This window comes from Cydia strobilella, chromosome 7, assembly GCF_947568885.1.
Source record: "Cydia strobilella chromosome 7, ilCydStro3.1, whole genome shotgun sequence".
In the NCBI taxonomy this organism is placed as follows: domain Eukaryota; kingdom Metazoa; phylum Arthropoda; class Insecta; order Lepidoptera; family Tortricidae; genus Cydia; species Cydia strobilella.
In genome coordinates this window covers 12,315,440-12,326,766 of record NC_086047.1, presented here as the reverse complement: position 1 = coordinate 12,326,766, position 11,327 = coordinate 12,315,440, and the positions used below count along the sequence as shown (strand labels likewise).

The 11,327-nt window shown below is 37.1% G+C and overlaps 1 protein-coding gene across 1 annotated transcript; it reads right to left on the bottom strand.

The window, feature by feature from the left end:
* Positions 1-9,523: 9,523 nt before the first annotated feature.
* On the bottom strand, positions 9,524-11,022 carry LOC134742767 (protein amnionless). The gene has a single exon (XM_063675953.1). It carries the CDS (start codon positions 10,869-10,871, stop codon positions 9,564-9,566), a length of 1,308 nt encoding a protein of 435 aa, XP_063532023.1. The 5' UTR covers positions 10,872-11,022; the 3' UTR covers positions 9,524-9,563.
* Between the last annotated feature and the right edge of the window lie 305 nt (positions 11,023-11,327).

Below are 11,327 nucleotides of genomic sequence, written 5' to 3'. Positions count from 1 at the left end.
TAAATGTTTCAGAAAATCTACTGCATATATTATAAACATTATCAGATTTTCCCAAATAACGCATCACCACCTCGTCTACATTTAGTTTTAATCTACCTAACCAGCTGTTAATTGTACTCCACATTTTTTTATAATCATTCTGACAATTTTTTAGTTCCTGTCTACGATAATTATTTTTGGCAATATTTATTAGTTTGTTTACCTTGTTTCTATACTTAGTATAATCTAGTCTTTTATTCATATTATTTGGTGACGCCTTCCAAACTCGAAACAAATCGTCCCGTTTAGTTATCATAGCAAATAACCTTTTATTTATCCATGGTTGAGTAATCCTATTTGTTTTAACATTTTTTTCAACCTTACATTCACTATAAATCGATTTAAACACATTACATAGTTTGTTATATAACAACAGAGGGCAATCTATGAGTAGTAATTGTGACCAATCGAAGTTATCTAATTTATTGTTGACGAGTTTATCCTCTAAAACAAATCGCGTACCTTTTTGCAATGTACCTTCACAATGCTCACGGTCAAGATCCAAACTTCCAACTTATAAAAAGTACCTTGTAAGTATAAGTAGTAGTTCCTTGTCGGTAACTATAACACTCAAACCTACAAGGCTTCTACTCACTATTAGTCCCTTTTCCTAACACTAAAATTCGGGTGGAAAAGATACGGATTATTTCCATTCACAATGGGCTTGGCAACTGTCAAAGGTTTGCATAGCGACATCATAGCTTGCGCCGTTTTCTAAGTACGAGATTTGGCATCCAGGGCATAATTTTTTTTACACAATTCTAGGGATGGACAGGGCAAGCTATGCTGGCGCCATCTGCTAAATACTTCGACCAGCCAATCCCATAGTAATATATTATTTAAGTCCAAAAGTCTACCTATTTTAAATCGTTACATATTTACAATGTGCCGCGAACGCAGGTTCAGTTTCACACAAACGCGCATAATGACAAAAGTTCACATAGTGTAGCCGCTAAGCGTGCTCCACACGAGGACCCTCGAACATCTGTCGCGCCGTGTGGAGGGGCTTAGTTTAAATGCGGATTGAGGACTTGTCAAGTGTAACTTTTTTCGAGTCTGATTCTGCGATGGAGCTTCAAATGTGCGTGAGGTAAAAGCACTTGCCGGTTGGTAATGCGGTGCAAAATGGTGGCGGGAATTTCATTTCGCGTGCCTAACTGAATTTTCTCCTAGGAAAAATGTCCAAAAATATGCCAACTACATGTCTCTTCTTCACTGTCCAAGATCAAAATGTCCTGAATAGACACCGATAAATGAATTTATCGATATTGGAACCAAATCCAATTTCTGATCCCGAAGAACAAAAATGTATTGATAAATTGTCTTTATTCACGAGGACTGTGACGATTTTAGCTGAAAACCGTGAACAGCTGAACAAAAACCTCCCCCAGGGATCTTCACTATGACCGGTCACCGAACTGAACCCGCACTTGCATCCAAAAGTCCTACGATCTTGATCAAACCATCTGCACGTCCAACTGTCCATCTGTGTTAATATATTTAAACCAAACAGGTACAATCCCTATCATTCACACAAGGCGTGTGAATACGTCTCGTTTGAGTCATGTTCGTGTCTCTGCTTCCTTAATTATCTGCGTCAAACCAATGTCTCTCAAAGGAACCGAGTCTGTGCAAATAGTTGATAATAAATATAATAATAAAGTGCTACGGATACAATAGATGCGTCTTTGCTGCTTTATGATTAACGCTGTCAGAAATTATAGAACCTCTAACGACAGCTCGAAAAGCTAAGCCGATTCCTACAGCGAAAAAACTAAACTGTCCACTAAAAATTATGAAAAGTGACGGCGGTTGATTGTTAAAAAGCAGTTAAACTGGCCTTGGTAAGAACGAAAATATGATGATCATTATCTCAAGTGTTAAACTACTAGTTAGCAGTGCTTTGGTCCCAGACCGCTGGTTCACACGCTCAGATCATCTGCTGCTGAGTATTTCCATTATTTCAGCGAGCTTGAGCGAGTGGAGTTCTCAAACAATCCAGTATAACGTAAATCCAAGAACCGTACAAACTGTACGTAATCTAAGAGCGTTTTTATATTGTATCATCAGAGCGATTAACACGCAAGTGCTCGGCAAGCATATGGAATGAGCTCCCTAAGCGGACGGTTTCTGCCATTAGGCTGTAATGCGGCAGTCACGCGTCACTTGCGAAAGGTTAATGCGAGCTCCACATTCACAGCACAGCCTCCATAGCTACAGCTACAGCGCTCAAATCCGGTGAGAATTGGATTGTAGCATCGGTAACTTATGTTTTCTTTTTCATTAATCGCATTTTTTATAAAAGCACATTATATTATACCTCCAGGATTAGCAGCCTACCAATTCCTATCGAATCTCGTTACGCTCGGCCTTCTAAAACTATGTACTTGGCGGGAAATCCCTATTTTCTTAGCCCCTCTATATAGTTCATATCATCTCTTTCCCATGACTATTACGAGTATTACCTACAAATCAATTTTACTTTTGTTCTTTTACTACGTAAGTCCGCTAAAGCTCGCCTTTACGCCGTTATGGCGCTACACTGATCATGTATTTCTATTTTCTCACACGTAACTTTACTCTCGGCCCTGATTTCCAGGTGTAAACATGTGAATATCTGAACAAACATCACATTTCACTAGTAGTGACTTCGTACCTGGCAATTATTTAAAAACTGAGTATTTCAGGCCATTTGTCGTCGAATGCAATTTATTTTTATGGACAAATTTGAATTTATGTTCGAATACGTTTTGGACAGTTTCCAATTTTGAAATGTAAAGTGAGGATACCCTCAAATTGAACGCTATGAATGCTTATTACTTACTATCGGTGCAATTGTAAATTTTACTTTAGATTTATTTGTATTTAAAAAAACCGTGTCAGTAACAAAATAGTGGTTTTATATCAAACCAACAAGTTAGGAAACTGGGAAAATTTGAGCATAATTTTAGTAGGCCCAAAGATGCCCAATCACCAGAGAAACGGCTGCGAACGCTCACGAGCATTCCTGCACAAATGTGGATGGATAGTCTCCATAATGCGATTGCGGGGCTCCTATGCAGGACATCGAGCACATCATCCAGCACTGCCTACTTAGCAAATACGACGGAAACCCTGCAAACTTGTTTACCGTCTACGGTGACGTAATCCAATGGATACCTTAGAATATCTTTTTAAACGACTGAACAATTATGCCATACGAATAAATAAATCATTAAGTCAATTCTACTAGCCAGCATAAGGAAACAACTCAAAATTATTAATTTTCTGTGCCACTTGTGGATAAAACGCATTTTCTCATTCGTTTTTGAACAATCAAGAGGGCTTTAACCAGCTGGTGTGGTGAAAAATATTTGTCACATCACCAATTCGAAAAAGGGGTTTTTCTTCCCTGCTAGGAGGGATCAAAGTGGCACTTTTCTTCCCTGATAGGAGGGATCAAAGTAACACTTTTCTGTTCTAGGACCCTATTTTTACATTTTTGTGCACATTATTTTATTGCTTAAATAATATGTTTAAACATAATAATTACCTCATAGGTGGTGTGAAAAGCAGTATGTGTCACATGGTAGCAAAATTATTTCCATCTTGGGCGTAACACAGTTGAATCCCTCACTACGCTCAGGATTCTACTTTAGTCCCTCGTTCCTCTCGGGATTCTATTATAGAATCCTTCGCTTCGTTTAGGATTCAATGTCGCCGTAAATATGTCATTTTGCTACCTTGTGACACAATCTACTATTTTATTCCCATGGAGCATGGAGCGTTATCGTTCACCGTGGTACAACAAAATTAAGCTATTGAACTTGAGTCTGTCCCAATTTTAATCTCTATAAACACTTAAGTCTTTATTAAGCAAACACATGGGTCGTCACGAGTCTGCTTTAAAATCGGTTTAAAAGTACTTAGCGCCCTTCGCATCCATCTTAATTCGGGCCCTATTCGAGATTCGAGACGCTCTCGAAACTCGCTCGGATCTCGAGCGAAATGAGACGCGTGATCGAATTAGGGCCCCAGTGATAGTTTGCGCTAAATTGATATTTGAATTGTTCGTAGTTTCATACGCTGTGATATCCATTTGTCTACGTGATTATCAGTTTGACGCTCATCTGAGGCGCGCAATTTTTTTCCCGAGACATCGTAAGTGTTGTGGTATTGTGGAATTCACGGTCAAGCTATTGACATTATTTTTGTCGACTTCAACTTCATGAATTTCTAAAAATAAAAGCAAGATTTCACAGTTCCTCGTCAATATCATCGCTTTCAGTAGCCATAAACCATTATGGCTATTTTTTGAAAGGACATGATATGGCGACCACGCCATGTCATGTGTGATAATGATAAATGCAAAAATATCCAAATATTTCGATATATGTAGGTACCGAGCACATCAGCACATTTTCAATGTAGTGGTCATTGGTTTTCGTCAAATATTAAACATGGATGTTACCGAATAAACATGCCTTGGCCCATATCAACACTCATCGACCACAGCGCAATAAACAATTTGTACCCATCTATTTTTATTAAATGGTTTATGGCGGATATAAAACAATTTTAAAGCGTCATAGACGCGTCGTACATCACTTTACAGTGTCGTAAAAAGTGCAAGTCGACATTTCAGGCCAGTGCCTGTGACAAATGTGCTCGGCTCTAGATTTATAGTGCTCGAGCTCAGACCAGCGCTATGCCTGACTTTCGAGCTATTTTGATGTAAGGTCGCCGTCATATTTTCTGGAAGGAATGGTTGATTGTTACATCGCTGCTTTTACATTTTAATACTAAAAATTCACTACAATTAACGAATGCTAACTTATGCCATTCAAGTTCTAGAACAATGCAGTATGCTTTTAGTCATTTGTAAGATTTGTGATTGACTTATATAAAATTTACATTCTGTTTTAAAGCGTTATTCCTTAACCCTTCTAATGTAGGATGTCGATTTTGCAGCATCGAAAATAACGACTACGGTAATGCTTAAAGATTCAAAATATGTGTTCTTTTAGATGCAGCAATGTATATAACACATTACAAATCATCCATCAACATTGCCACGTCTCGTCTTCGGGGTATACGTAGAAATATAAATATCTTAAATGTTCAAGTTATTTATTTTGAGCAAGTTAACGACGCGCGTGTCACTGCTCGGGGAAGAATTTAGAAATCAAGGGACATTAGATTTTGAAATTACGGACTTAATCGTCTTTCCCCCATTTAGCTCAGTTTTAAGATAGATATGAAAAAAGGTTGGTAACTTTTAATTATAATTAAAATATAACGTGTGTACTGTTAGCAGATTTTTTTTTTTAATAAATCTGGGTCCCCGAGAAATTGTGGAACATAAATAAAAAAATTGCCGCTCAATTGAGAAGCTCCTCCGCCTTCTAAATATTGAAGTCAGCTAAAAGTATATAGTTGATAATGCGGTCGTCACGTTGTAGATTTCCCAGGAAAAAAAAGAACAAATTTTCAGATCCTTTTTCATTATCGTAAGAAATAATTCATAAATCTATAGACCATACTTACTTGTGGAACAAAGGCGACTGTTTAGCAAAACAAATACAACCGATATAGAGTGCAGTAGCATTCCACGGGTTGTCCCGTACAGACGCATTTTATTTCTTGTTGCGACTTTTTTTTCGGCGTTTGAAGCAAATAATTATTTTTCTGTACATATTTTTGACCATTTGTCACAGAAAAGGAAACTTATACCTGCTAACCCTGAGAAAATTCGCGTTCGTACGGGACAACAGTAGACAATTTCGTGGAATGTTCCTGCAGTGTTTATCATAAGCATAGAGTAACTTATACTAGAGCGGTACTGTCATAGTAAATTTTGTAACCCCAGTAAATTCACTGCCATCTGTCGACACACTTTAAAACTAAAAATAAATATTTATAAAAATATGATAAAATGTATTTAAATATGGATAAATGATTTATTTATTTGCATTAATTATTTTTATGATTTTGACCCATGTTCTTTCACTGATATGCGTTAAAATTGTTAAATAACAAACGAAACCGTCAACGCCATCTATACGACAGTAAGCCAAAGCTAGTAGCGCCCTCTGAACGAGAATCAAATTTTCTTGATTTTCGAGGCACGTTTTTTCCTTAGACTGTATCCATCTATTACGGAGTTATATCTATCTTTGTCATAAGTAATGCCAATGTCTCCATTTCTACAACTGTTTTGATAATATCAATATGTAAATTTATATGTCATGTTGCCTACGCAACGAATTATTCTCAGCAAGGAAACCTTTCCCTGATTAACCTAAACGACAATAAATTTGAGTTTACCCTGACTTTAATGTCGCTTTTATGCGCCTAGCGGTTTCTAGACAATACCGATTTAAGTATATACTATATTTAAACTGACGCTTTATACTTAATTACTAACTTATGACAAGTTTTCCATGTAAATGTCCAGTTATTAAATTGACAGCTCATTAAAATATGATTTAAAAATATATTGTGGGTATTTGCGCTAATATATACAATTTAAAAAAACCAATGCTATGTTTTTAATATGTATGTATGTAGTAGTCGTCACTACGATTACGAGTATTGTTTGTGTTTGAAAATGCGATGATATTTTATTTCTAATTATTATTGTGTTCAAATGGAGGACAAGAGCAACGTCAAAGGATATCTTTATTTTATCCGTCCACCTCATTGGTGATCCACCGAGTGGTGTAGTGCCTTTGAATTTGCCTTGAACATAATACTAGGTTTACCACAAAAATTAGACAGTATAGTTCACAGCAAATTGTATATTCTGTGAGTCAAAATGAAACAGGTACTTACGTACTTGAACTAAGCCTAGTCTTAAACTAAGCTGTTTCATCTAGGAGACAACTGAGGAAGTAAGTAGGTAAGGTGGTGACCACCCATCTTAGTTAAGAAAGCGTATACTTAAAGCTAGTTGACTGGCAGATTACTTTTTTTTATAATACACTAGTTTCTGCCTACTACTTCGTCTACTTGGGATAACGGTGATGATGATTGATAAAAATTATCCTATATCCTTCCTCGGGCCTCAAACTTTCCCCATACTAAATTCCATCTAAAACGATTCAGCGGTTTAAGCGTGAAGAGGTAGCAGACAGACAGACGAACAGAGTTACTTTTTGATTTAATTTGATTTATTGATTAAAAATACATAAGCATTACAGATCATGTCCAAGTCGCTTACATACTAAGTCACAAAATAAAAAATAAAATAAACAATTTATAGAAGTAAACAATATAAACATTCAAATACTATTAAAATACTTACATTTATAGTCATTAGTCATTACAATTTTGCATTTATAATATATATTAGTAGGGATACTACACACAGACAACATTTTATTCCGGTGTCTCTCTATCTGCAACACGAAATACCTACCAATCTAAGTAGCCCTAATAAAAAAGGAGTCTTAAACATCTACTTAACCGACATCATAAACTCTCATCATCAAACTAAATACTTTCAACATTTCAAACGGCGTCTGTCATTCCTGTCATTTCATTTCCAGTACACGTCAAACGCTTATCTAAGCCTCAAACATACCCATCAATCACGTTTCATCTCTGGACTTTAACAATAGAACACAGAGGTTAAAATTGTTTGCTTTCTGACCAAGTAAAATAGTCGCAAATGTCAACACAAATGAAACAAGAACTTTACTTCGGGGGAATTAAGCTTAGAATTGTCTTGAAACTATGATAACTAAGAATAAAATGCTTAGTTTTATTTGGTTTTATATAACTTAAAACAAAGGCGTAGAATTTAAAATCGAATAAATTAGAGCCACTAGAAACTGTCGCGTATAATACAAACACATACCTCCAACCATAAGGCAATGGAGATAGAATCTAATTTTGTTAAGTAGTCAAGAGAAACTGCCGCGGATTGGAACCACGGATTGTCATTGACATTTGTAGGCGTAACACGGTTAGAGCACATAAATCATCTTCCAGATAAAAACAATGGCAGTGACAATAGAGTGAGTTGCTTTGTTCGAGATTTTGTGGTACCACTGAACTTTGACGGTAAAGCCCGTTCGCTATGGTACAGTGTTATAATGAAAATTGTATTGGTCAACACTAATTATGAATACTTTCAAGATCCGTCTTCCCTAAACTTTTCGTGTGGTAATAATTATGTATAAAATTAAGTGAATGAGAAAAATTATGTCCAGTTAGTATTTATACGAGTATTTAAAATGAGTACATTTTCAATGCTCTTAAGGGGACTAATTTAATTTATTATTTACAGACTGACAGAAATTGTTTTACACTCTATGTATATTATAGAGAGATATGTATGTGTAAGATGTTGACAGGCTACCTACAAAATATGATACATAGTCACACCCCAATTTGATGAATTGCCTTTAAAGGAAATATGATTAACGAATCCATGACAGCCGGAGCCCGGTGGAACCAAACCCTATTGATACCGTCAAAGTAGTGAACAAAAGCTCTGATCGGGTTCCAGCCCTTTATGCAAGCGCTATATTTAGGTAGTTTGATTTTTAATCAGGAAAATCCATTGAACGACGGGTTATTAATAAAAATAACGTATTCAAAAAGTACAAAAAACCGGCCAAGTGCGAGTGGGACTCGCGCACGAAGGGTTCCGTACCATTACGCAAAAAACGGTAAAAAAAAACACGTTTGTTGTATGGGAGCCCCACTAAAATATTTATTTTATACTGTTTCTAGTATTTGTTGTTATAGCGGCAACAGAAATACATCACCTGTGAAAATTTCAACTCCCTAGCTACGTCTCTAGCACGGTTCATGAGATACAGATACAGCCTGGTGACAGGCAGACGGACAGACAGACAGACAGACGGACAAACGGACAGACGGACAGTGGAGTCTTAGTAATAGGGTCACGTTTTTACCCTTTGGGTACGGAAACCTAAAAAGAACAGCGCGTTAAGTTCAGACGGAGCGAAAACACACAACGTAGTTGTGTACAACATTGTCTACCTGAGAATCTCACAGCTGGGACGGCTGATGCTGCTTCGCAATTTAAATCCCTATTTGAATTTAAAAGCGACAAATTCTTGCGCAAGGTTATTTTAATAATAGCGTATATAAATCAGATCTTTTTCACTCTAACGAAATAGGGCGTAACTGATCAAGAGTGTTATATGATATACGACGTTTTACACAATCGGGCAGCATTGTACGGAGGACTAAGTTGATTTATACCAGCGGACATGTCCTAGTGGCGGATAGGCGGTCCTGGTAGTGATTCATTGCCAGTTTATTATGCACTAGTTCCAACCCATGCCTAAACTTAACTCAATTTTTTTATGTAAGCTGAGAGGAAAGTTGGTTCCTACAGGTACCTTCTTACAACGCGTGAATTGAAATTAAAATATTTCACATCTTAGCACAAATGTTAATTTCCAAAAAACTTTACAGTTGGATGAATCTTTATAGGTACTGAAACAAACTTCTTATAAATGTACGTTTATTAGTATAATTTAACAATTAAATCATATTATTCTTGTTCACATATTATCATTGTCAACTTCAGACTCCACGACATCAACACGCCCCCTTTTTGAACTGTACAAGGGATTCCTAAACGCTGTTCCCACACCCGCAGACGAGGCGACAGTGACTGTCGAGTCTCTTCTTGTCAATGAAACAATACTCTCTGTTCGTCTATCAAATCTGGAAAGGAGACCCGCCGTCGAACCACGTCCAAATGACGGAATTGTCGGTAGATGAATTCTAGGCACCGGTATCTTATAATAATAAGCGTAAAGCACGCCAAATACTAAAATAACCACAAACAACATGGAAAAAGCAATCTTTAAACCATAGTTAGCATCAGAAAGAGGTCCGCCACTGAGAGAAACTGCTTGCACTCCAGAAGACCAGCCTTTAAGTATTTGGCCATTTACATCATGCGCTGCCATCGCGCTCTGACCTTTATATTCGTATTTCTCCGTGACAACTAACTGTACTTTGTTACCTTCAACAATTCCGATATGATATACTATATTATCATCGCTGTATGACGCAACAACTCTTTCAACCATATCTTTCAACTCCATTAAGTTAAAATTTTGCTCTCTTTCAAAAGAAATTGCACCACCACAGATTTTACAGCAAAATCCGATTGGCTTGATAGGATATAAGCATTGAGGCACAGGACAAAATTTCAAATCACACTCAATCTTCAATGGATATTCTTGGCAAGGGCAACCTTTGATTGGAGACCGACAGCCATCTTCTTTTATTCTTATTCCAATGCCCCTGATGGAATTTACATAGAACTGTTGCGAATCGTCTTGGTGCATAATATGATGAAGGAGAGAATATAAGTTATAATTTAAGCCGCTCACAATTACTTTTTTTACAGTTTGTGTTAGCTCAGGAAGTTTTATTGCAAATGTTGTGTTTACAGGAAAATCTACAGTATCACCTATGCATGGGACTCTCTCTGCATCTGGTGTAGCTTCGTTGTACAATGGTGACGACCACACATCCGGATCAGCCCATGATGACACAGTTTTATCAATGAAGTATTTGTTGCCTTCCAAACATTGATCCTTGTCGTTTGCACCAATGAACAGTGTTCCGTCTAGCAATATGTCACCTGTTTCAGGGAGTATAAACTCCTGAGCAGCAGTGTCACCTTGAATTCGCACAGAGCCTTGTATAGTTTCAGAAAATATGACAGTTTCTTTGGAGCACGGCAATTTCCCATCAGCGAAATTAGAAGCGATGTTGAAATTTGTGTTCGGCTGCCATGTTACTTTGGCTGATGACGTCAGCGCGAAAACGGCGGATAATATGAGCACTGTCATGGCGTGATGATTGAATCAGCGTCGACTAACGAATGACAATGATGCAGGGACCGTAACCAGATACGTATGATTTCATGTCTGGCGGGTCATTATCGATATTTGTTTGTAATTAAGTAGGGCTGTCACCGAACAGCAAAATTTTAATGAGTCATGAAATTAGACAGCAGCATATGTATTGTAATTTTAATCAAAATCTTAATCAGAGCTCAACGAGGGTACGGAGTGTTAGGGTCGGCAACGCGCATGTAACACCTCTGAAGTTGCAGGTTCCATAGGCTACGGAGATTGCTTACAACAAGCGTATGCTTGTTTGCCACCGACGTAGTATAAAAAAATCTTAACATTGCCATCATTGTTATTCCAGTTCATTTATTAGTTTATCTACTTGGTCATTATGTTAAGGTCCTATGCGTTTTAATTTGTGGTCATGATCAGAAACAGTACATGTTTAAGTGT